This window comes from Platalea leucorodia (genome assembly GCF_965183815.1).
Source record: "Platalea leucorodia genome assembly, chromosome: 8".
Classification (NCBI taxonomy): Eukaryota; Metazoa; Chordata; class Aves; order Pelecaniformes; family Threskiornithidae; genus Platalea; species Platalea leucorodia.
Window position 1 is genome coordinate 57,687,116 of NC_138830.1, and position 26,777 is coordinate 57,713,892.

Genomic DNA, 26,777 nt, shown 5'->3' on the forward strand with positions numbered 1-26,777 from the left:
CCGGGCGTGCGGTCGCCTGGCGGGTGCGCGGCCACGCGTCGGCCCCGCCCGAGGCGTTCCCGGGGCGCTCGGAGCCGCATCACGGGCTCCGCCGCCGCGGCGGGTGCCCCCGTCTCCGTCCCGCTGCCCTTCCCGGGCGCCCTCCCGCCTCACCGCACTCGTCGGTCCCGGACTGCAGCGGTACGCGCTCATTGGCTGGCGCGCCCGTTCCCCCTCGGCGCCCCGGCGCGCTGATAGGCGCGGCGCCCCGTCAGTTTGGCGCCCCGCCGTTGCCAGGGCGAGGGCGCGGGCGGCTGGCGATGGCTGGCGTGGAGCTGTTCTCGCATCCCGCGCTCCACACGCGCTACCGGGCCGGGCTCTGCTCCGCCGCGGCGCTGGCGCTGCTGCTCATCACCGTGCTCACCTACGTGCCGCCGCTGCTGGTGGCCTACCGGAGCCACGGTGAGCGCCGCTCGGCCCCCGCGGCCCGGCCCGGCCCGGCCCGGCGCGGACCTGAGGCCTCGCTCTGTCTCTGCCCGCAGGTTTCTGGCTGAAGCAGAGCGCGTACCTGGAGCAGCCCACTGTGCGGTTCCGGTACGAGGTGCTCTTCGTGGCCACCATCGGGCCCGGCCCGGGCAGCTTCTTGGCGTGGAGCACGTTCCCAGCGTTCAACAGGCTGCAGGAGGACCGGCTGCGAGTCCCGCTCCTGTCGGTAGGCCTGCCCGGGGCGGGCTCGGCAGCGGCGGTGGGAAGCGGGGCTGGAGAGTGGGCCCAGGGGATGAGCTGGCAGCGCCTGCGAGCAGGCCGCCTGTCGTGCACCGCTGCCTTCAAGTAGCAGCAGCTTCATGCGTAACCTCGTGCCTCACAGCAAAATTCGCTTGGGACATGTGATTTTTAACCAGTCCAGTTTTACGCCCTCTCAGTGTCATAGAATCATTTAGGTTGGAAAAGACCCTTAAGATCATCAAGTCCAACCATTATCCTAACACTACCGAGTCCACAACTAAACCATGTCCCTAAGTGCCACCGGTGGTTTGCTTCTGCTGGGATTCAACAGTGGCAGCAATTTTTCTGTGTTACCTCTGTTATGAGTCCTGTTATGCTTGCACATAGCTGAAGTACTGGGCATTTGTGGCACAGAAGTGTAGCAAGCCTTGGCTCGCAACCAGGAATTGGCATACAGAGGCCATTAATAGGCAGGCTGCAATGGCAAGAGGCAAAAGCCTGACCATCAGTCACACATTTGTGCAGGCTGTGACAGAAGATCCGGCACTAAGGCATGCTTCGTAGCATGCAGGGGAGATGGTTGGAATGGCATGGGGCAGAAGAGACCTTGAAGTGTCTGATGAGCTTTCCCTCCCTAGGGGGCATATGAGACATCGTATAACAGAAGAAAATTGCAGGCTTCTTGCTTGTCTCTAGTCCTGTGTCTATACAGTCGAGCAGCTTTTTATTGCTTTCCTAACTATGCAGTTTATTTGCTTCCTTAGTATGTGCATGCTGCAGTTGTGGAGATCCCCTGGGGTTTTACCTTTTTTTGTTTTTCTTTCTAACAGAAGTTCCCGTCTTTAAAAAAAAAAAAATCTTATTGATTCTTTTAGACTAGAGAAGAAGACAAAAATCAAGATGGCAAAATGGATCAGTTGCATTTTAAATTGGAGCTTCCGCTACAACCTACAGAGCATGTAGTTGGTGTTCAGCTGATTCTACTCTTCTCCTACCAGCTTTATGTGAGCTTTTTTGGTTTTATTTCTTGTGACATATAGATGCAGTGTAATATTCCAGTAGTGGTTATGCAAAGGATGAAAGAACCTTTCCACATTTGAAATTCCTATCTAAAAGATTTATTTTACTAACTAATGTTTAATTGTCTCCTCTTCTGCTGGGTCATTCCTAGTCTAGCTCTGTTGCATATTTTGATATGTTTCGTTAGATTTTTTTTTTTTTCTTAAGCCTGTGTATTTTCTTGGGCTGTAGTGCAGCATAGAGGAGAGAGATGCACAACAGTGGATATCAGTGTGGGTGGCATCAGGAAATAACTGAGAGTCTTGCAGTAGGCAGAAGGATGTGCATTCTTAGGTACTGCTGTGTCTTGACATAACCAGTTAGTTCTCTGAGGTGGAGGGGCAGGCTGTTGCAGCAGCCTAAAACTCCATAGATTTTGCTTACTTAACAGCCCTTGAAGCAATGGTAATCATCTGCCAGGATCTTCTGTATCTTGTAACTGGGAGGGGGAAGAAGGTGTTCTAGGGAGACAGGAAGATAAAATTCTGCTGCCATTGTATCTCAGGTGGCAGTGCAATTAATACCTAAAGCAGTGAGTAAAACACTAGTGCACAGAGAACCCACGGATGCATCTGAAAGGAGCAATAGTATAGTGCTGTGTTAGATGCAGCCACACAGACAAGAAGTTATTTTACTAGGGAGATTAGGCTTAGTTTATCCAAGAGACTCTTGCTGATTGCAGATGGACAAGCTTAGCAAGCATAGCTGTGTCACGTAGAAAACAAACCTATGAGGCCCAGAGTAAAGACCCGACAGTCCTAAATTTGCGCTGAAGTATTAGATCAGTGATTAGTATCACAGAGAGTTCCAATATTCACAACAACTTTGTTTTACAGTAAATGTGTAACTTTTCCTTCAGCTTGAGTGGTCGATAAGGGCTAAGGAACTTCTTTGCTTGGTCCTTATTGCAGAGCAGGAGTCCTTAGCTGGCTTTGACTGCTGAGTATTTTAAAGTGTGTCTCCAATTGATGTGTTTAGTCATCTTGCTGCTTTTCGCACGTTACGGCAAGTCAGATATTTCTGTCATTAGCCACAGACTGTTGGACTTCACTGAATTTCCTGTGGAACTTTGGTTTATAAAGTTAGTTAACTAACAACTAAGGTAGTTCACTTAAAAAAAAAAAAAAAAAAAAAAAAAAGTAATTCATATTTCTTGGTGTTCCTTTGTTTAGACTAATGTGACTATCTGAATCTTGGGAGTCAGAAAAAAATCAAATCCATGCAGAAAATCTGTAGAAACAAAGAGGTAGAAAAGTACGTTGTGTTCCCCCCCGCCCAAATTCTCTTTTCTCATGTTCACCATTTCAGAGAATGTCAACACTTGTGATGCAGAGCATGGCTTTTCTTCAGTTTTTTTCTCCTGTGCCAGGGTCTCAGCTCTATATGAATGGAGACCTGAAATTGAACCAGAGGCAATTACTTAACCATTGTGGACTGGATACCAGATACAACGTGAGGAAACTTTTTTTCCCCTTCCCCATCAATTTCCCCCCCTCTTCATCCTCCTAGTACCATGGGTGACACCCTCATTATTTCTACTCCTGCACAGAGTGCACCCTAGAGCCCCTGTTGTTTATGTGCATTCCTTCAAGGGCATGGTTACTTTGCGTAAGAAACTCAGTAGAATTACTTTCTTGAAGAGCGTACAAATAATGCAAGTACCTTGTTGTAACAGGTGTCCGTGGTCAATGGCACAAGTCCTTTTGCGAGTGACTATGATCTAACAAACATCATTGCAGCATATTGGGATAGAAATGGTAAGCCTGAATGTATAGCTGTGAATTACAGGACAGCAGTAGTTAGCATATTGGCAGCTGTTCTGTGAGGATTTGAGTTCTGTATTAAGACTGAAAAGCCCCTTAACCTGGATGTTTCCTTTCCCCATTTTAGTGACAACAGTCTTTTCAGATCCCAACCCTGTTTGGATGACTGGAAGAGCAGCAGATACACCATTTATCATTAACGCCACCATTCATTATCCAGTGGAAGTTATCTTATATCCTTTGAAAACTGCGTAAACTGTGACATAACTGGGTTGCATTATTTGGGCTTCCACATATAGGCCAAATGAAAACTGTTTTCTTCTAGACTCGTTGCTAAACTTCTCCTTTGTTAGCTAAGCAAATGCTATAGTTCTGGAGTTAGCTGAATACCTATTTGCCCGCTCCTCCAGGTGGTTCTGCTTGCATAACCACTTTTTGCCTTTCTCTACTGGGAACCTGTGTTGCTTTTCAGCCTTACTAAACTGGCCTTGAAGGCAGTTTCTTAGCCATTCGCAGTGAATATCCTTGGTAAGTCTTGCTTTGCTGCTGCAGCACCTGCTGTCCTGGTCTGTCATGGATGCTACTAGCAGAGCATGATACTGTATTCTGTGACCTAAAGCAAATCATTAGAAATCTGTATGCAAGGTAAGCTCACCAAATAATAACCCCCACAGTGGATGTGGCAAATCTGTTACATGCACAGACAGACCTGAAATTATTTTTTCTGCAAAATAATTCTTCGTTCATTATGTTCTGTACTCATTTTCTCAGACAAGAACAAGCCTGTGTTTAAAAGAATCTGTATGGAGCACATTTCTTATGAGGTTTGTTTACCTCCTGAGTATTACCAATAACTACTTTCTGGTGAGTCAGGGACGAAATAGGCACTTTCTACAGAATTGGTTTAAATGTCTTGTAGGACAGACATTCTCTGCAGCTTCTGTTACATACTACAGTAAGAGGCTTTTAGGGGTTTCCATGGCTCAAAGGCTTTGCATTTGCCACACAAACTGATGTCTGATGAGTTTTGTGCCTTTCCACCTCTGAGTTCCTTTGTTTAGTTATTGCAGTGGTAGTGTCAGAAGCTTCTTCATTAATGCTCCTTGACTCTCTTTAAATATCAGCCAGGATTTTGGGAAATTATTAAATTTGCCTGGATCCAGTATGTCAGCATTCTCCTTATCTTTCTTTGGGTCTTTGGTAGGATTAAAATGTTTGTGTTCCAGAATCAGGTGTTGACTACAACTCCAATATCACCAGTTCTGCCAGTGTCTCCAGTACTGTCCTACAAACAGCACCAGTCCTGAGGAGATGCCTGAGAACACTTTAAAGAAATGCAGCTCAAAAATAGATACCTGCTTTTATTCTCTATACATTTTTTACTTCAGAAGATCAGAACTTTGTAAGTATGTTCCAAGTATGTTCTGTTCATGCTTCCTTTTTAAAATATATGTTCATTCATCTGTTTCTCTGGGAACACTGCTTTGGGACTGAAAAATTAATATTTTTGGCAGTTAAAGAGGAACCTAGTTATTTTTTTTTCAACCAGAACATGCTTCAAAAAACAGTAAAAAGCAATAAGACTGCTTTTGCATTATCTTAATTTTGCTAAACCTTGAAGACTGAAAATAATATGCTAGCAGTAACAACATAAGCCATTTTTGCTGTCTCGTAAATTAATTCACTGCTGAATTAGAGTTCTGTCAAGAGCTATTTGTACCAGCATTTCTGTGCACTATGAAAGGAAAAAATATAAGGAATGTGAAAAAAAATGTACAGATGAGTTAGTGTCAGAGCCACACTTCTGTAACTGAGGCTATACGTGCGCACTGATTTAGCTATTAAATTGGATGATGGATAAATTCAAGGTTGATGTGAGAAACTGGGTTGTGGGTGATAGCGTCTGCAAGGTTTGCACAATCATTTACTATTGGCATTATTTCTGTAGCACTAGACCATTAATTGCGAATTGGGAATAGTAAAACAGAGAAGCCTGGTATTTATTTAAGGAAAACTAGCAAAAAAAACTACCAGAGAAGCTTCAGAGTTCCAAAGCAAGTGAATAATGACTTTCAGAACTTAAATGATAACTTAAAACAGATAATTAAATCCATTATAATCACCTGGTGAGCACTGAAAAACTATGTCCCTCATTCTTGATGGGTGGGGTGGTGGTAAGGAAGATTATTTAATTTTCTTTTCTCTTTCTGGGCTTAGTTTTTATGCTGGACAAGCTTAAAAGGGGAAACCAACAAAATTTCCGTTATGTTTTCGGTTTTGTAGTTAAGATTTAATTCTAGCAAAGCAATGTTATGGCAGGAGAGAGTCTGAAACAATTCTAGATGCTAGCTAACAAAATTCTGAGTGTCTTTGGTTCTCTTGAACTCTTAAGACGTGGTGCAGCTATGAAATGTGAAAGAGCAACTTGTACAGCAGCACCCCATCTTTTGACCATTGTCCTCTAGAATTCAGCACCCTGGAATTTTGGAGACCTGCCTATTGCTTTTTCTTTTCTCCTTCTCAAAATGGCCAGCTTCTTTTTGAACTTCTGTTAAAGCTTATTTTAAACTTTGTAATCGTGCAGCTTGCATTTCTCCCAGCTTTTACATGCTGGATGGACTCAAGCCTATTCTTCAATGCAAGTGAAACGTTAATGTGGGGAGCCATGTCTTGGTTATTCAACACACTTCTGTGCTTGTGAAACTTACGTACTGACATGTGAACTGTAAATTATTGCAAGGGACATTTGCTTTATATACATATTTATTTTTTGGTTTGAAATCTCCAGTTTGATCTTTGAAGTCTGTACCTGGCAGCCTAGGACTATTGATAATTGGCTTCGTGTCAGTGCAGAGCATCAGAGCAACTGTCTACTGCTTTTTAGTGTTTTTCTAGGCACTATGCAGGATGAGCAAAGGGGCCTGTGAGCTTGTTTCCCCAGTATCTCAAGCTGATGTCCCTCTGGTCTGCTGTAGTCCAGCTCTTCTCCCTTGCAGTGGTGATAGCGCTTGTGTGACTGCATGAGTTAAGTCAGGGAATTCATTATGGTGAAAATGATCTTTACTAAATATACTCACTTTTTCAGACAAGTCAGTTCCCTGAATGAACTTGGTATGTGTCTGCACACACATCAGGGTAGGCCTAAGCAAGGGACAGAAATCTCTGGAGAGACCAGAGCGCCCCATTGTAAGGGTTTGAGCTGTTGTACTCCCACAAAAATGGAAGGTGTAACAGCCCTCCAAGCTGAACAGAAGTGTGTTTAAGGTAGCAACTGGAGCGTGAAAGAGGATAATGCCGGAAAACAACAATAATACCGGGAGACTCCATTATCCCTGTCTCACTTTTCTCTCCTATTATTTCTCTCCTATCTTATCCTTCCACATTAAGTTATGACAAATGGCGCTGCTCAGAGCAACAGTTCAGTGAATGCATATGAGAGAAGAAATGGTGAAAAGGTCTGGTTCAGGAAACAGAGAGAAAAATATCCTTATGTTCTCTTTTCCTTTGGAAGGGGAAAGCTAGAAAAGATCCTCTACAGTAATTTAAGAGGGGAACTATTTAAGTTAAAAGGAGGAAATCAGAAAGAGTTAATTGCTTGCAGGTGGCATGTAACTGTGTAGTATGACCTGAAGCAATCCCTCCATTTCCTTCTTTTGAAGGAGGTGTGTTTCACAACTGGGACTAGTAAGTGAATGCAGCGTAAAAGGAGCAGGAAAGGCAGATGTGACTACAGCAGGGGAAAAAAAACGTGTTTGTGATACTTCTGCTGTCGTAACTTCCTGGATCATTTTTATACTCAGTTCTTGATTTGTAGTTCTGACTCCTTTCTCAAGCTTGGAGAGGCATTCCACTTCTGTAAGTAACCAAGCAATAGGAAAAAGGTAGGTAAGATTTTTATGGCTGTAGCAATAAGCTGAAGTACAGAGAGAGTCCACTGCAACTAGCATTAAAGGAGCTTCAGGAAGGAGGAGTCTTTCTCAGAAGGCTCCCTGTAAGGACTCTTCTTTTAGCTTGCTAAGCAACAGAAAATAAACAGACAAATAAAAATACCACTGCAGTGCTACTACACGGATTTCTGTGTACACATATGCCAGAGAGCAACGTAAGTGCTGCTCATTGAGGAAGGACACAGAGGCATGTTAGGATTAGCCAGACTTCTGTAAGTGGCTCTGCAAGAGGGAAGGGTAAGCAGCTGGTTAGGAGTCCTGTGCATCCGTACAAGTGGGAGCGTGGACGAGTAAGGGCCGCGCTCCACGAGTTTTTTAAGGGGTGATGCTGGGAGGAAAGACACCACCTCTGCTCGTTTCCTGGCTGGCCCAGCAGCCCGGGGGCAGGGCCGTCAGCGCTGCCGGGGCAAGGCGGGCAGGCTGCGGCTGCGGGGGGCCGGGGGCGCTTGGGGCCGGCGGGCCCGGGGCGCTGGCGAGCGGGGCGGCGGAGGGGGAGCGGGGCGGCGCAGGCCGCGGGGAGAGGCAGGGGGACGGCGACGCTGCGACGGGACGGCTCCGGTGAGGCGGCCGGGCCCCTGCGGGCGCTGAAGCGCCCGAGCCGCGGGCCGGCGTCTGGCGGAGGCGCTCGCTGGGGCGGCCCGGTGCCGTGCTGGGGCGGGGCGGGAGGTCGGGCCGCCTCTGCTAGGCTGCGCCGTTGCCCGAGGATGCTCCGGGTGCGGGGCGGATCGGCTCCTTCCCGGGCTCCTCCCGCTGCCCCGGCGCCTCGGCCACGTCTGAAAGCGGCTCATTGTCTCTATGGGCAGCTCGGATCCGCGGCGGTGCCGGGAGGCGGCGGGAAGGTAACGGGCAGGCCGGTCGGGGGGGAGGCGGGGTCCCACAGGGCTCCCGTCCCGCTCGGCGAGCCGGGCGATCGCAGGCCTTTTTTGTCGGCATCCGACAACGGCGCCGGTGGCCGCTTGCGCCGCGCCTCGGGGATGGCGTTGAGCCGTCGGCAGGCGCCGCTGCCCGCGCCGGCGGAGCGGCGGTCGCGCCCGGGGCGGCGGGGCCGATGCCGCACGGCCCCGGGCCGGGCGTTGCCTCAGGTGAGGTCCGTTGTTGACAGAGGTAAAGTTGAAAATCAGTCTTTTTTCTCCTCCCCGCCCCCCCCCCCCCCTCCCCGGGAACATGGCTGATTCGGGTGAAGGTGGTGGCGTTAGATGGCGAAACCAGGTGCCTTGGAGAACATTCCCCCTCATCCCGGGAAACCCCTTCCCGTTTTGTTGGACTCGATGATCTTGAGGGTCTTTTCCAACCTTGACGATTCTATGATTTTCTGCTGTGCCCAGCCTCTGTTTCTGGGTGAAAGCGGCGTACGGGACCAAAGCGTTGGTCGTTATTCCGTAGTGGCGGCGGTGGCTTCAGCGGGCGCGCAGGGCACGCCTCGGCCCCTTCGCCCTCGGACTGTTGGCGTTTGAGGCCGCCGTCGTGCTGGTGCAGGCAAAGTCTCAAATAAGCGAATAGCGTTCAGTCGCTGCGAGTGTCTCTCTGTCACCCCAGTTTTGCCGTCCTTAAAAACAGTAAAACTTCCTACAAAAATGGCAACTGACCAGACCTCATTTCTTGAACGCCGGTAATTCTAGTAGCTGAAAACACTTGGTGATCCTCAGCTGCATTGCATGGAGAAATTGGTGTTGTGGGGCTGTGCCTCGACACTGCCATTTGTTTGGGCTGGACAGCTTTATCTAACTCCAACCAATATAAAGAAAAAAAAAAGCCCAGTACCTTTTTTTTTAATAATTTTTATGGTTGTATCATGAAATCTACAGTATGTTTCATTGTATTATAAAGTATTTAAACCTGATGATTACCTGGAAGCGACTCTTCCAATCTCATTTTCCACTAGGTTGTAAAAGGAAGTACGTTCTCAAAAGCTAAATTAACACTATCAGCTGAAATGCTAATACGTCAGAATTAAAAATGTCTGATTACAGTATATTTACTGTACTTTTATTATTTCTGTTGCAGTTTCACTGTTGTATTAAAAAAATAGTCTTATTAATTCTTTCAGCTATTTAGGAATGATCAGCTATCAGAAAGACTTCCAATTCTTTTTGAAGTACCAGTGGTTATAGAAGGCACCCTCCAAACTAACTTTTTCTTTCCCCATTTCAAGACCATTCTGCATATTGTTGGCGATACAGTAAGCTTTTGCCTTGTGAAGATGTGTCATTTCTAGCTGTGGAAGAACACTGGAAAGTGACGTTTTGTCAGCGGGGTGATTTATAGCAAGAATTACTAATAACATTGTTGTGCATTTTTCTTGGACCAGCTTCGTCACGTTCCTGCGTTTCACTTTTTTGAGTAGCAAACTATGTTTATAATGTTGGCTCATAGAAGCCATTCTGGTAGTGGTTGTGTTGGTGCAATGTCTTATAGGTGAAGTATGTAGTGAGTAAACTTCTCCATAAGGTATAGTAGACCTTCAGGTGATCTTTGCTCTGTTTATCATACCACACACAAACATTTTCTTATTAATTGTTTAAAAGTATGATGACATTTACCATTATGATTTTTTTCAGTCAGTACCGAGGCGTTTTGGTGAATTGTAAGTAATGATGATACTTATACTCAGCTCATACGATTGCTCTGAAAGTCTGCATTTAGTGTATGACAAGCATACAGGACGAAATCATTTTTGGCTAGCAAAAGGCTGAGCACATAATATAGCATTAGGTATTAATTTTTCAGTGGAATAGATCAATCTGGGAAATTAATTGAATGTTTATGTTGCATTTAGTGGAAGTTGAAGTAATTTCTGTGTACTCTATAAAGACTTTGGCTTTGAAAGTGCTGCATAAACTGTTTTAAATGAAAGTGTGCTGGAAATTTTCTCAGACACAAGATGGCCGGGAAAGACTTTGACAAAGGCAGCTGACATTCAGTTGCTCAGAAGTCCTTTTAGGGGAGCGGGTACCTGTAATTCTTCTCTCCATTGTTTTCAGTTCTTTGCTTTATTCCAGCCAGATTTTTCAGGCTTCCCGTAACAGACCCAGACGTCTTTGTTCTGAGGAAGTCTTTCATCCTAGCCTTTTGTCCCAAGCTCAAAGAGAGCCCATGTTTCTTCATAGCTCTAATGTGAGGCACTCTCTTTCTGTCTTTCTACAGTCTTAGCATCCCCCCCCAAAAAAAGAGCAGTGTAATAGGAGGGTCTTTTTTGGTTTTTTTTTCCTTTTTTGTAGCTATAAAGTTAATTTTTGTTAATTTACTGTGTCTCTTCAGGTTGAATTCTGTACTGAAAGTAAGTTCACTGAGCAATTGTGCTCGTTTCAGTGCTGACCTGCAAAGATCTGATTACGCAATTCCAACATTGCTTGTCTTACATGACAAACAAAAGTCCCTGAAAGCAAGAGCTGAATGATCATCCGCTGCACAATTTATTTCTTTCCTTCTCCATTCTTTTCTACCATTCTGGGTCTGAGAAGTGCTCTGTTTAGAAAACAAGCTTTCTGGGATCAATACTACTGCTCACTGTGGTTTTACCCTGCCTGGTAAAACTGGGTAGCTGTCTGTAATGTATCTAGTCTCTCTGCAAGCAATGGCAGATGCTAGTGGCACTGCAGCTCAGCATTCTATCAAAGCCAGTTTAAGTGATGAAGAAAATGATTGCTCTGTTGTCCGGTTTGTATAATTAATCTCCTTTGCACAGTATGTAAGAATAATTATTCTGGGGCAGACCTGGGGTTCATCTAGTCCAGGATCTTGTTTCCATTAGTAGCCATTAGCGGACAAGCCCAGCGACAGAGCTTGACTCAGGACTGTCAACTAAACCATATGTGCAGATGCTTTTCAGATCACATTTTGAACATTTGCATTGGCTTGTGAATAGCTGATTCTGCCTCAAGAATTTTTTTAGAATTAGACTTTTGATTATTCTGCTGTTTGCCAGAGCTCTCCCTGAAGAAACAGTATCGCAAAAGAAGTAGTACTACTGTCACAGAAAAGGAATAACATTGTAACTGTTATTAAAATAATTTATGCTTAGCAGTATTGGTTATGTACAAAAGCAGGTGTTGTGATACCACCAAGCATCGCGATACTTGAGACGTCTCAGCGATGCGAAAGGTGTTGGAGCGCTCTGTGCTGCGACTTGATGTCCCTCTCGGTCTGTTTTTCTGCCTCTTGTAGCTCCCTCGCCGCTTCTGGTCGGTCTGATTTCCTGAGTCGCTGAGGAGGTGCTCGCGAGCGGGTTTTGTCACTGCGCTGGCAGCCAAAGCGGCAGGAACGCCAGGACATCTGGCCCCTCTGGTGCGGCTCCCGTTCCCCCCACGTTTTTAGTCAGCGGGCCTGCTCTAGGCAGGCCGGTGCAGCCCCAGGGAAGCGCTGCTGTGAAGCCAAGGAGGAAGAAAGGAGGCGGGAGCAGGCCCCTCGTCAGCTCTCCTGAGGGGAGCTCGGGGAGGCAGGTAGTGCCGCCGAGCTGCAGGCGCGGGAGGAGGGCCCCAGCAAAACGAGAGGCCGTGCCGAGCAAGTCACAGACCGGCGTTTCACCTGGTAACTGATGGCATTTTGGCATCTTGCCTTTCTGTGCGGAGAGAGCGAGCCTGCCTGCAGCACCCGCTGCCGAGGCCTGCCACGGAGTACCCGCAGGACCAGGAGGAGCAGCCTGCATCCCAAGGCCCTGTCCCTCACGACTGAGGCAATGATACCGTGTAACCTGTTCAGTCGATTTATAAATATATATATGTGTGTGTATATATATTCAGGAACTTTATGAGAAGGTGATTCTTCAGAGTATTCAAGAGCTGCATTCTGCCTCGTCTAACATTTGTCAAAAATCATGAAAGATCTTGGCGGGTTATAAAGTTGCATATTAAAGGGGTGAGAGTTTAACCCAGGGTGAAAGCACCTTAACCTTAACTGCGGAATGCAACTGCAAATGGTAAAAGGGTATTTACGTGCAAATAGAATTGCACGTGCCCGTTGTGAGAAATGCAGAAATAAAACGCACTCTTTAGAGAGAAAATCCAGTGAACTGGATGTGTATTTGGCCTCAGGCACCGGCAACTGCCCGAGATAGTACTCTACAGATGCTGCGTTTTGTTGTGCAATTACTCATTTCTTTGTGGTGTCTGCGTGCCTGTGTATTCCTTAGAAGCATCCCAACTTTCCCCAAACGGTAGAAGGTGAATCTTAAATACTGCAAATGTATATCTACTTAGTGCTTTACTTTGATATTGCACTTTTTCTTGCAGAGTAGGGAAATACTTTAGCTACAGTCATTTTACATATTATTTGTAGTGCTTATGGTGGGCAGACTAGGTCAGACACAAATTATGGACTAATACTCATGTTAGCTGTGTTTTTGTTGGCACGGTATTGTCTGCAACAGTACTTGGGTGGGAATCAGAGTGAGGAGAGGTCCAAGAGGCAGTCAAGGCAGATGTGAATTTAAAAAAACTGGCTTTTGGTTTGACATCTATGTGTTTTTATTTCTCACTTCCCCACCCCTTGCCAATAAGGTGTAAAGAACAGTTAGTGTTCACGTTTCTGCAAAGTGGTATTGATTAGAGCAGAAGGTCAGTTATGTGTAGCTAGAGTAGAAACATATTCTTTAAGAAGTATCATTGGATCTCTAAAAGCTATGTAAAAGGTTAGACTGTGAGGAGCTGCAGAGTGCTGTCAGTGTAGAAAATGGCTAATGTTTTGCAGACGAGAAAAGGATTTGAGGTAGTTATGGCTGGCTGGATTTCAGGCATAGAATCTGTTTCAGGAAAACTTGAACTAGCAAATGCAACTGCTCTTCCACTTTTGCTTAGATTCTTTCATTGCCTCTGTTTAGCGAAGTGTCAGTGCAGGCTGCTGGATTGCTGATAATCCTCACAGCATAGAGAAACTCGTAGATGCTTCTGGTGACATAATATGCAAAAACTCAGTATTTGAATGAGGCAGATCTTATCTATGAAGAATGGCCATGCTGAATTAAACCAAAGGTTTATCTATCTGCTCTTGTGCCTGCCTTTACCAAGTAGTGGATTGCTAGGGGAAAAGTTAAATAATCCAGGAAATGATTTCTCATAGCATACCTCCCAGATGCAGGCATATGTCGGGCCATCTACAATTTAGGGAATTGCTAAGCTGCTGGCTGTAGCCTCATCTTTGCATTTAACAGTCTTGAGAGGCTCTTCGTCTGTTAATTACTTTCAATTGATGTAATCATTTGTTGAACTCTTGTATACTCTTGCTCCCACAGCATTTTGAGGCAGAGTTTCACATTTTTTATGATGCAGTGTACAAAATGGTTTTGTCACGAGTGATCATTTAATTGAATTCTCCCAATTTTCCTGTTTTGAGCTGTCATGAGAGAGTGTTTTTGCAGTTGCTCTCTCCAGGCCAGTTGTGATTTCCCTGTCCAGGGAGCCTCTCTTCCAGGCTGAGGAGTGATAGTCACTTCAGTATTCCTTTTACAGAAGTTATTGACTGTCCTTGTGCCTGATCTTCACACCTTACTGTATTCTGCTATATTGTCTTGAAGAATTATTGTGGGCAAATTAGCATGCAAAATACGATGCTCTAAAAAAAGTCATTGGTCCCATATAGAGTCAGGACTCGTTGGGATCCCAATCAGGAGATCTTGGAGCTATGCCAAGGGCCCGATAATTCCTAACATTTCATGGTTTGGTGCAGTGCCAAGCTATCAGTTTATAGACCAGACTACACCTGTCATTCTCCAGTTCCCTTTAAAGTACACCTTTAATATTGATTGTGCACCAAAATACAAAAGCCAACTTGCAGTGTATTTGGTCCACAGACACCCCGCCTCCCCCCATCCCACTGCCAAAAATTGGCGGCATATTTGTTTGCTGTCCAGACACCGTTGCCAGAGCAGAAAGGGGAGACTGGGCTACTTTTTCCATGCTTGTCTGCCTGGATGTATTAGTCACGATTTGAAGGAATATATTGACATCTGGGTCTTGTAAAAAGGTATGCTCTTTTTGTGGCTTTGAATTTGCTTATGAACCTGGCCCTGAAAAATAAGGTTATTTATGAGTACTCTGTTATATTTGTTATTTTGTTAATATCCTCTCAGATAGGAATATGGAAATATACCTATGTATTTTTTTTGTCCTATTTTGCTATTTAAAAAAACCAAAGACATCTTGAAGTGAAAACAATAAAGGTTACTGTATAGAGAAGCTGGTGAAGTATGGCCTGGATGGGCGGATAGCGAGGTGGATTGAAAACTGGCTGAAGGCCAGGCCCGCAGGGTGGCGGTCGGTGGAACGAAGTCTAGTTGAAGGCCAGTAAGTAGCAGCGTACCTCAGGGGTCAGCACAAGATCTAGCGCTGTTCAACATCTTCATTAATGATCTGGATGATGGGGAAGAGTGTACCCTCAGCAAGTTTGCTGCTGATAGGAAACTGGGAGGAGTGGCTGATACTGGGAGATCTTACCAATGTTTATAAACACCTGAAGGGAGAGTGATGGGACAAGAGGCGATGGGCACAAATGGATACACAGGAGGTTCCCTCTGAACATCAGGCAATACTTTTTCACCGTGCGGAGCATTGACAGAGCACTGGCACGGGTTGCCCAGAGAGGTTGTGGAGTCTCCCACCTTGGAGATACTCAGAAGCTGTCTGGACATGGTCCTGGGTAACTGGCTGTAGGTGGCCCTGCTTGATTCCATGAGACGAACCAGGGTTCTTCAATCATTATTTTGAAATGATGAAAGAATTGTAGCAGCTTGATGAGAAAGATGTGGGTTGTTTTTTTTTTTAGTTTGTTTCACAGAAGTTGTGTGGGTTTATCCTTTTCACTGTTCATTTGTGTTTTCTAAGTTTGGCAGTTATCTAGATGCTTCTGTAATGTGAGTAGTGACCCAGTAGGCTTGAGAGACCAAGGGGAGGCCTAGCATGACTTCATGTGAAAAAGCCATGTAAATGATTTTGTGACATGATTATGCAGTAGATGGTCAAAAGGTATAATACTGATTAATTTGAAGATCTGCGTGAATGGCTTAAGCTGTGTTCTGTTGGCAGCCGTGGTCTGGGGCTCCCCTGCTCTCTTTCCCTTCTATGCCTTTTTGTTCCTTACCTTCTTCCAGCTCCAGTGCTGGTCTGTGCTGTGCTGAGTTGTTTCAACGCTAAAGAGCTAGGTGAAGAAAAACAAACAAGTAGCTTTATTCCAGGCTAGCAGGCTGAAACGGCTTGGCAGAGCATCTGATAAGCATTGGGCTATGCAGGAGAGGCTTGGGGGGGCACGGGTTTCGTCCTAGGAGGTGCTGTTGCAGTCACATGTCACGGATATTTGCGCAGTTGATGAGAATGTGGAACCACTGGAGAAAAGGGCCTTGCCTCAATGGGCAACACAACCACTTAAAACTTTGTGATAACCACAGTTTTAGAGAGAAATGAATGCTGTTGCTAAGTTACAGAAACATTGTATGGTGAAGTAGGGAACATAATAATACAGTAAAAAGGCATTTTTAGCTGAATGGGTATAAAGTAGAGCAGATGTAAAGAGTATACAGAACTTTGCATCCAAAGAAGAGCAACGAAGCTGGTGAAGGGTCTAGAGAACAAGTCCTATGAGGAGCGGCTGAGGGAACTGGGGTTGTTTAGCCTGGAGAAAAGGAGGCTCAGGGGAGACATTACTGCTGTCTACAACGGCCTGAAAGGAGGCTGTAGCCCGGTGGGGGTCAGTCTCTTCTCCCCAGTAACAAGTGATAGGACGAGAGGAAACGGCCTCAAGCTGCGCCAGGGGAGGTTTAGGTTGGATATTAGGAAAAACTTATTCACCGAAAGGGTAGTCAGGCACTGGCACAGGCTGCCCAGGGCAGGGGCTGAGTCCCCATCCCTGGAGGGATTTAAAAGACAGGTAGATGTGGTGCTTAGGGACGTAGTTTAGTGGTGGACTTGTCAGTGTTAGGTTTACGGCTGGACTCGATGATCTTAAAGGTCTTTTCCAACCTAAATGATTCTATGATTCTATACCTTTGGAACTTTGGGAAAAAAACTTCTGCAAGCAAGTTAGTACCTTACTCATTTCCCTTACTCCTCTTAAAAGATACTGTATGATACCGAAGGTAGATGCTTTTATTGACTCCTTTTTCCTACTCAGCTCATATTTCTGCTGTTTTTCTTGGCTTACAAACAGAAGTTTAGTAGCAAAATTGTGCTAATTTAAAATAGAATGCATTTCTTTATATCATGAAGAGACGTTTAGGCAGTGGAAGGAGCCAAAACTGCCCATTTCTACTCTCTCTTTCATTTGACCATTTATTTCGGCTTTTGTTACTAATTAATAGTCTTTTTCATGTTTCATTAGGCTAGCACTAAGAACTTAATGCCTTTATTATGTCAAATGAGTGTGTATCTATATTCGTTAGTCTGCATAGTTTACTTTCAAGAGTCCAGAGTGTGTTGATATATGTACCTTTCACTGTAATGAGAAAAAAAATTGTCTAAATGCAGCTAGATAGCAAATGCTTCCATGTAAAACTCTCAAAATGACCTTCATACACGAGGATTCTTATTTTCCTAATACCATGCCTACCAACGTATACTGACTGCTTACAAGTGGAATCTGCAAAAGTGAGAGTACAACGAGGTAGGTACCAAAAACCTGTAGTAAAATGTTGTGAGGAGCGCATGTGGCTTGAACTTTGACTTCAAACAGAAGTCCACTTGGGGTCGACATGCCTAAAATTTTCCAGGAGTTACATGCAGACTAATTCTAACTCACAAATGCATAATTCCTTAAATGCAAACTCAGGGTATTCAGTCATGGGGTATATGCATTCCAGCCCAAAGACACATGTCAGCTGCTTTTTCATTTTAACATCTGTTGTCAGATGCAGCTTCAGGTTGAGAGTTTTCACCCATCTCATGCAATTTGGAAAATAGAGGGTTGTGCACAAGCATCAGTCGCTGTAGCGGCCTACCGTCACTGCAGGGTACAGCACTCACATTAGATAAGAAGATGATTTTTATTTCAGTAGCCACAGTTACTGATGTTCCCATCTACCCTTTTTAAGGAATAGAAGCCCTTGTAATATTAGACTGAAATGGAAATATAGTGGAGCGATTCAGAAAGTTGTGGGGTTTTTTCCCTCAGCAGTATTTACCAGAATTCACGTTGAGGGCTTTGTGTATTTTGTAGATTTTTTTTCTTTTTTTTTTTTTTTTCTTACCTCCAGCAGTTGAGCTGCATCAACCCAAGGTTTCCTTCAGCATCAGGCATTTGCTCCAGATTTATTTCTGCTGTGATCTTGCTGTCACGCATTACTTTCTTTCAGTTTTCAACACCTGTCACCTGCAGATGATCATCTCCCAGTGCCACCGATTAAGAAAGCAAATAGTGCCAAATACATACATGCATATTTGAAGAAAGGTTTTACTAATGCAAGAGTTTGTATTGTGTAAGTTTTATCATTATTGTGCCACAGCAGCAATGGTTCACCAGCATTTTCCTTCTCTTTTTCAGCTTTATGTATTGCTTTTCCTCGGTGAGAATGGCAAGGATTCGGATTCCTAGCACAATCGTTATACTTTTTGTTACGATTCAGACGGGATTCTTACTCTTCATGTATGCCCGGTACAGTAGCTTCATGCCTCAGTCTGAGGAGAAGCCATCTCAAGTCCACATCCTCATTCTCTCCTCCTGGCGGTCGGGATCTTCTTTTGTCGGTCAACTTTTCAGCCAGCACCCCAGCGTCTTCTACCTGATGGAGCCTGCATGGCACGTGTGGGTTACGATGTACCAGAACAGCGCCAAGGTCTTGCACATGGCAGTGCGGGACCTAGTCAGGTCCGTCTTTCTGTGTGACATGTCTGTGTTTGATGCTTACATGCCTTGGAAAAGAAACTTATCCGATCTTTTCCAGTGGGCAGTGAGTCGGGCTCTGTGTTCAGCTCCTGCTTGTGACTCCTTTCAACGTACTGACATAACCAGTGAAATGGCATGCAAGACTCTTTGTGGACGGTACCCATTCAGCAAGGTGGAGGAAGCCTGTAAAACTTACAGGCATGTTGTCATCAAGGAGGTTCGGTTCTTTGACTTGAAGGTCCTCTACCCCCTTCTCACTGATCCATCCCTGAATCTGAAAATTATTCACTTGGTCCGTGACCCCAGGGCAGTCGTCAAGTCACGGGAACAATCCGTCAAAGCATTAGCCCGTGACAATGGAATTGTTTTGAGCACCAATGGCACTAAAGTAGAAGACAGCAAATACAAAGTAATGCAAGAGATTTGTAGAAGTCATGTTCAGATTTATGAAACGGCTACTCTGAAACCACCTAATTTCCTTAAAGATCGATATTTAATGATCCGTTTTGAAGATCTGGTAAGAGATCCATTATCAGAAATCTCAGAAATGTATAAATTCGCAGATCTTAGTTTGACCCCCACGCTCAAAAGCTGGATTTATAATATCACACATGGAGAAGGACCAGGAAAAAAAAAAGAAGCCTTCAAAATCACATCTCGAGATGCAGTTAGTGTTTCACAGGCCTGGAGAAATGTTCTTTCCTTCCAGAAAATTAAGAAAATACAGGAAGTTTGCAAAGGTGCTATAAACATGCTTGGCTATCAGCTGGTGGATTCAGAAGAAGAACAAAGAGATCTGTCATTGGATTTAGTGTTGCCAAGACGACAAAATCAATTCAGTTGGTCATCATTTAATCCAAAGCACTGAAACATTATTTTTGAGAGATCTGGGTGGCGGTGGGGGGAGGGGTAGATGGTTGAGTATTTGTATACTGTGCAGCATATAGGTAATTTGAAAATCCTTGGCTGATGAGTTTAACTATCTTCCTGTCTGCTGTTTTTCCGTAATGGAAGGAGGTTTTTTTCTGAGTTTCTTACACCACAAAAATAAAAAGAGGGCATGAGAAATGCCATGAGATACTTGTCATTGCAGATTTACAGCTGAGCTGTCCTGTTCTCAGCATTCTTTTAAAAATACAATTTAAGTACTTTCTGTTAAAAGATGAATTGTCGAAGATGTCTTTGTTCATTGATAATAGTTCACTTCTGTTTTCATGCTTTAAATATTTAAGAATCTCAGTTCTTAATTTGTATAAATGGAACAAAGTAGAAACTAAATGCCTTCACTTTCTTCCAGAATTGCTTGATTTTCTTTTGCTTTAAAGTTGTTGTGCAGTTGTGTATTTTTTTTTTTTTTTAGACTTCTCTTGATGTTTTTAATTTTAATAGAAGAGTTCTTCAAGAGCTGGGGCAACTGCAGCAGTTAGGTTGTAAAAGGCTTAAGCAGGAACTTCATTTATTGATAAATTTCTTAGTGCTTTCCCTGGAATGGCAAGGTTTGCAATCAGATACTTGAACGTGATGTTGGCATGGAGTGCAAAAAGCAAAAGAGATGAAGAAACTTTGAGCGGAGTCACCATGGAAATAGCGTGTTAATGCTGCCCCAATCATGCGTTCTAACGCTGCGACACAGAGTAGGCACACACTTGCTCCTGCAGAGCGATTCATGCCATTATCCTCTCTCTTCAGAGCTACAAGTTGTTGTTAATGAAGATCACAGAAATTTAACATGCCTTGGAAATCTGCATATTGATTATACTGCTGTGTGGAAGTGATCAATTCAAACAACTTTGATAGCAGAGATGGACACTTGTGTATGGGGTTTTTGTTTGTTGTTTTTTTTTTTTTTTTTAATACAGCACATCTCAGGATGGACAGTACATGTTTGATTGATGCCAGATAATCCTGTTAGGGCTAATTGAAGAATGTTGTGCTGTAGCTCATTTAGGATGAGCACAAAAGCTCCTCAGTGCCACTACTGTGATCTGCTGTAGGAGATGGATGCTCCTAGCGCTCCAGATGCTGGGAGGTGGGCCCGTCGACGCTGTGTCTCCTTGGGGGGAGGGTGTCTAGGGCCACACCCGTAGCTTCTGGGGATTTTCCTAAGTGTTCCCAGAGCTATCGTGGGGCCTGCGGAGTCATATTTTTTTGTCTTGGTGGCTTTTCCAGCAACTCTGAGGTTGTGCTGGCATCTCTGGTGCATTCCTCAGTTGTTTGGGGTCCATTTGCTTACTCAGGTTATCTGGGGCTTCTTCCTTGTGTCAGGGAATCTGGAACTTTTGGGTGGAAAGGGTATCTGGGCTGTTGTCTGTAGCACAGGAGGTCTTTTGGGCTCCCCAGTGCAAGAGAGGCACAGATACACTGGACAGAGTCCAGTGAAGGGCCACCCAAGGTGACAGAGGGACTGGAGCATCTCTCACATGAGAAAAGCCTGAGAGAGCTGGGCCTGTTCATCCTGGAGAGAAGGCGGCGGGGGGGGGGTAGGGGGTGGGGATTCGGGATATCTTATCGATGTATAGAAATACCTGAAGGGAGGGTGTGAAGAAGATGGAGCCAGGTGCTTTCCAGTGGTGCCCAGTGAGAGGACAAGAGGCGATGGGCACAAACTGAAGCACAGGAGGTTCCCTCTGAACGTCAGGAAGACTTTTTCACTGTGCGGGTGGTGGAGCACTGGCAGAGATTGCCCAGAGAGGTTGTGGAGTCTCCCACCTTGGAGGTATTCAGAAGTTGTCTGAACACAGTCCTGGGCAGCTGGCTGTAGGTGGCCCTGCTTGAGGAGGGAGGGGTGGGACCAGATGACGTACACGAGGTGCCTGCCAACCTCAACCATTCTGCAGTTCTGGAGTCACTACTGTCACATCCAGGGCCCTTAGCTACCACAGGCATGAGAAACTTGCCCCAGGCCTCAAAGAGCATCCAGAGCGCCTGCTGCTTTACTCCAGCCGCAGTGCTCGTGAAGAAGAGGAGCATGTAATTTTGCACTTATCAGGGCTTTTAGGGCTCAGTGGTGGTGTTAGGGCAGTGTGATGGTGTGCTCCCCCCCCCCCCGACCTTTATCTCCCGTAACCCTGCTCAAGCAATAACCACCAGTGGTGGTCCTAATGGATGCATCTGGTTGTGATGGCTGCATCAGGCTCAAAGTGGATTCAGGAGACAGATAGCAACGCAATAGCCAAGGGCTAATTTGAGCAACGTGCTCACCTAACCACAGTGCTGGTCAATGTCTGACTCAAACCAGATTTGGAAGAAACTAGAATCTGTGGTTGGTATGCAAATATGACTATGAGTCAATTCTCTTACCCCTATGAATAGTGAGCAGCCCGAGCCCTTTGAGCTCTCCTGCATATCAGTGGACTGCATGACAGGATCTCCCCTTGAGTAGGGATGCCTTTCAAGGTTATGGCTGCTGCAGAGGTCCCTTACTCCTCGATATTGAGAGATCCCTTGCTGCAACAGATCCTCAGTAAGCAACTAGTAGCTTGCTAAACTTTGTAAGCTTCATTGAGATTATATCTTAGATTGATTAGCCACATATAAACCTTTAGACATAAACTGTTGACCAGGTCTGGGACTAAGTTTGGATCCAGCTGCACCTAGACTCCTGTAAGGGAAGGAATTTAGAACACACAAGGGGGTCCTCTCTGAACCTTGTGGCTCAACGGGAGGGTCTCCCTAACAGTTTTGTCTGGCCCTGTCCTCTGTGCAGTAAATAATCAAGTGTACCTTGCCATTGAATCTTGTTAAACCACTGTCGCATTTACTGTCAAACTTTGTTAAATTGCTGTTTTATATCAATAAACATATTGCTGCTTCTCTCTTAGGAGTGAAGTTCATCACTCCATCCGTGACAGGCAGGGTTGGGGGGTTTGGAGTGACAGTTTGGGAGGGCATCTGAAATGCCCTTGCAGGGTGGAGTGAGGCAGGAAAGAGGGGGTTAGAGTTGGCAGAGGGGGACGACTGCCCTGGTTGGGGTGCTGTGTGCACGTGGGTGCCAGTATCTCAGCTGCTGTGTGTGGCTGTCAGCATTGCAGGAGCCATGGGGGTGATGGGCTTTACTATGCCTCCCCCAGAAAGCTCTGGCTGACAAAGTTTGCCACAACAGAGACTGCAGCTGTCAGTACCACTGGATGCTGATAATGACAGCCCAGGCCTCGCACTGTACTGTCATTTTCCCTGCTACTTGCAATGGACCTGCAATGGCCTTACAGATCCCAAATATCTCTAAAGCCTGCCCCGTACCCCCTAGATGCTGCCCCAAAGCTGCCAGCAGCCCCCAAACCCTTCCTCAAAGCTCCTATTGACCTCCAAACGCTCCTCAAAGACCCCCTAAATCACTCTTTCCATTCCTCTGTGTCCCTATCCCTCTTTTCTTCTCTTGTTCTCCCCATCCTCTTTCTGGATTCCTGTTCCTCTGTCAAGCTGAAGGTCTGGCATTCTTTCGTGTTTTGTCAGGCCTTTGAGGTGCCAAGGGCTGGTGGGTGCTCAGTGGAGATGATCAGCAGTGAATGGAAGGTGGTGTTGATCTGCCTCATTCAGACTAAGTCTAACACCTCTCCAGAGATTTTTGTTGCTGGGGCACAGGGCTGTGGGTGTGCACTGGGGGAGCACCCATGGGCCAAGACGCTATAGGGAGGGTACGGTTGATAGTGGGGAAGGTGTCAGGAAGACAGAGATCAGAGTCTCTGAGTACTTGGGTGTTAGGGCAGGTACCTGTAGTAGGGTAGCCTGGAGCTGCTGTTACCATCTGTCTTCTGCATAGGCTGTTATTGCCTCTTGCTCACCTGTGCCCAGACGGGGCTGTCATGTGGTGCAGCTTGACTCAACTCATGAACGTGATGCCGGCACAGAGCCCAATTTCCTGTTGGATCCATCTTTATGTAAACAGGTATCTTCCTTACATCAGCCTCACGCTGCTCCTCTTCCACCTCTCTGCAGCAGCAGCTTGCCCTTGACTCAGCCTTTGGGCACGCTGTTCGAGTCACAGGGCTTTCTAGCAGGGTCTCTCTGATTTGAGCTACTTATGTGTGTTAGGCAGCCTATGGAAGTGAAGCGAAACGTTGCTTCTCACTGTCCTGGCTACAGTCTGTTTCCCATTAGCTTAGTCTCTCTAGTGCTTGGAGCTTTAGAGGCTGCTTTCTGAAGGGTCTGGAGGAGACCAAAAAAATTCGGGTGCCATGGGTGTTGTGTGCCTGATGTGTCTGTGGGAGAAGTGCTAAGTGAAGAAGCATAGGTGGGGTGTGGGAAACAGAGGGCTGGAATGCGGGCTGGCTTCCTTGCTCTCAGGTCAATGAGAAGGGTGCTTCTGGTGGCAGTGCACTGAGTAGGCAGCGCTCTTGGGCACGGCCGTGGATGGTTGCTTGGGAGTCTGTGAGGTCTTAGCTTTCCTTCTCTTGCCTGTGTTGAATGAGAAAGCAGATAGGTCAGAGGGCTGCTTGTTCCCCCTTTCTATGTTACGTGTTTTTTCATGCTAAGTAAGACAAACAAACACTTCTAACATTGCAGTGTCTCTCTGTGCTGCAGTTTCCCTGAGGAGTACCATCTGCCAAAGGCTGAAGACAGCCCGGTGCCTGAGCAGTTAGGTAGCTTGGACTAGAAGTGCTCGCGCTGTGGTTTATAGGCTAAAAACACGTCTAGTTTACATCATAAATATTTCCTTGTCTGTAGTGTTTTACCCCTGTTCTGGACACTGTGTGCCATCTTCTGGATAGCCTGGATAACACAAATGTTTGTTGGTACTGCATGTGAATTAGCTCTCACAGCGTGGCAGGTAGGTTCAGTGGAAGTGCAGCTTAGTACAATCCTATGTATCACTTCTTGCATATGGTCACATTTGAACGGTGGCTAAAACCAAGCTTATAAACAGCAACTGTAAAGTGTTTGTGACGTGTCTTACAGTTCTGCTGCACTCACAAATGAAGGGAAAGTTTTAAGCTGTGGGCACGAATTCCTTGGCTTCTCTTTACTGTTTTCCTGCTCACATGGGCTTTGATTTTTCTTGCGTAAGACTGAGGGTTTGGAGGTTTTCTTGTACAGTTGGGTTTTTTTTTTTAGAATTTCTTGTTGAGGGTTTCTTACTCAGGTGTTGTGATTTACTTGTTGATTTTGTGGGACTCAGCATTTATCAGTCAGGATTTACAGTTTATACATTTACTGCTCAGGGCATAGGTTTTAAAATTTAACCTCAGCCATAAGTTGTAAAGCCCCAGCAACCATCTGCGTTCTGAGATTTGCAGTTTTTCAGCTAGAGTTCAGGTTTTACAGCTTACTGTTAAATAGACAGGTCTAAATTCTGAGATGATAAACTTTGGGCTATTTATCCCAGAGAGAAAGGCACTCACGCTCCACAAGGTATTGATTAAAATTCCATTTATTGAACTTAACACCAGAAGGAAAAAGAGGTTAGTATGGATAGTTCTGTGTCCTTCAGATGCTGGGAACTCTGATTTGCACAGAACCAGAGGGACTTCAATCAAGGCACAGCATATCGTGCAGATCCCCTCTGTGGGAGGTTCCACCAACGTCTTGGCCTTTAGAGCTCTTACAGGATTTTCTTAGAAGAAAATAATTCTATTCATCATTTCTGTTGTCAAACAAAAGGATGTTCACACGGGAACCTGCTGCTTCACTTTACGATAAAGACATGCAGATGCTATAATCACCAGTGTCAAGTGGGAGCGGCCTACAGGCTCCTTTGTTAGCCAACTAAGTTTATTTTCTTAGTTGGGTGGACTTAGTCGATGGGTGGACTGTTCGGTGGATAGCTAATTGGCTGGATGGTCACATCCAGAGGGTAGTGGTCAATGGCTCGGTGTCCAGATGGAGATCAGTGATGAGTGGTGTCCCTCAGGGGTCCGTACTGGGGTCAGTGCTGTTCAATGTTCAATGTCTTCATCAATGACATAGACAGCGGGATCGAGTGCACCCTCAGCAAGTTTGCAGATGACACCAAGCTGAGGGGTGCGGCTGACATGCCTGAGGGACGGGATGCCATCCAGAGGGACCTGGACAAGCTGGAGAAATGGGCCTGTGTGAACTTCATGAGGTTCAACAAGGACAAGTGCAAGGTCCTGCACCTGGGTCGGGGCAATCCCCGGTATCCGTACAGGCTGGGGGATGAAGGGATTGAGAGCAGCCCTGAGGAGAAGGACTTGGGGGTACTGATAGATGAAAAGCTGGACATGACCTGGCAATGTGCTCTTGCAGCCCAGAAAGCCAAGCGTCTCCTGGGCTGCATCCCCTGCAGCGTGGGCAGTGGGGCGAGGGAGGGGATTCTGCCCCTCTGCTCCGCTCTGGGGAGACCCCCCTGGAGCCCTGCGTCCAGCTCAGGGGTCCTCAGCATGGGAAGGACATGGAGCTGTTGGAGCGGGGCCAGAGGAGGCCACAAAAATGATCAGAAGGTGGAACACCTCTGCTATGAGGACAGGCTGAAGGAGCTGGGGTTGTTCAGCCTGGAGAAGAGAAGGCTGCGGGGAGACCTTATTGCAGCCTTTCAATACTTAAAGGGGGCTTATAAGAAATATGGGGACAGATTTAGTAGGGCTTGTAGTGATAGGACAAGGGGTAATGGTTTTAAACTGAAAGAGGGTAGATTCAGACTAGATACAAGGAAGAAATTTTTCATGATGTGGGGGGGAGAAACGCTGGAACGGATTGCCCAGAGAGGTGGTAGATGCCCCATCCTTGGAAACATTCAAGGACAGATTAGATGGGGCTCTGAGCAACCTGATCTAGTCTTCTAGTTAGGATTACTACAGTAACCTTCCAACCACCCAGCATTCAGCTCCGTGCTCTGATCCAAGGTCTTAGTTTGATATGATGCAGGCATGATGCACTGAGTCAGACTGCTGAGGTGGTGGGCGACCCGAGAGCTGTGCAAGTTTCTTGCAGAGTCGTACTCAAGGGATAGGGCAGAGGAACAAACAAGTGAGGTCGGGGGTCTTCCTCTCAAATACCAGAGCTGAATCCTGTCCCTGAAGGAAGATGTGGTGGGGAGGCTCACAGCTGCTCGCTGGTTTGCCACAGCGAGCGCTGCAGTAAGAGCTGACCCTTCCCCACCAGAGTGATGAACGCTGCCCGAGCAATGCATACTGGCACTGAGCCCCATGGCAGACTCACTCCCAGGTGTGAGGTGCATTAATTAATAAATAATTGCTTTATTCTTTACAGTCATGGCTGCGGGTCCTGCAGTCCCTTTACATTCAGTAAGAGGTGCCTGAGGATGGTACCCAAGGGAGGGAGGCTACCTATTGCTTCTGAGGGAGTGGGAGCTGGTCCCAAGGTCTCTTGTACTGTTTTTGGGTCACGGGGAGTCCCAGAGAACTCCAGCACTGTTCACAGGGCTGCTGGGGATTTATGGACACTTGGGGCTGTTGGTAGCATTTCCCATTATCCCAGGGGCAGCCAGCCCCCCCCCGCAGGCTGCATGAGGTCCCCAAGCTGCTACTGACTTTGCCTACTGCACCCTGAGATGTCTCCATTGTGTCTGGGACAGGGGGCTGGG

At 46.0% G+C, this 26,777-nt stretch overlaps 2 protein-coding genes across 5 annotated transcripts; both read left to right on the forward strand.

The window, feature by feature from the left end:
- Positions 1-271: 271 nt before the first annotated feature.
- On the forward strand, positions 272-4,834 carry TMEM231 (transmembrane protein 231; the record flags this gene model as incomplete). Its single annotated transcript, XM_082319129.1, has 7 exons — positions 272-441; positions 522-691; positions 1,581-1,709; positions 3,073-3,216; positions 3,440-3,521; positions 3,655-3,767; positions 4,652-4,834. Exons 1-7 carry the CDS (start codon positions 300-302, stop codon positions 4,832-4,834), a joined length of 963 nt encoding a protein of 320 aa, XP_082175255.1. The 5' UTR covers positions 272-299.
- LOC309593943 (carbohydrate sulfotransferase 6-like) lies at positions 4,829-20,050 on the forward strand. 4 transcript variants are annotated; one of them, XM_082319125.1, is made up of 2 exons: positions 4,829-4,929; positions 17,936-20,050. In XM_082319125.1, exons 1-2 carry the CDS (start codon positions 4,862-4,864, stop codon positions 19,143-19,145), a joined length of 1,278 nt encoding a protein of 425 aa, XP_082175251.1. In that variant the 5' UTR covers positions 4,829-4,861; the 3' UTR covers positions 19,146-20,050. The 4 variants fall into 4 exon arrangements, with proteins under 4 accessions (XP_082175251.1, XP_082175253.1, XP_082175254.1 ...); XM_082319127.1 differs by lacking the exon at positions 4,829-4,929 and adding an exon at positions 7,327-7,408; XM_082319128.1 differs by lacking the exon at positions 4,829-4,929 and adding an exon at positions 8,288-8,313.
- Positions 20,051-26,777: the final 6,727 nt, after the last annotated feature.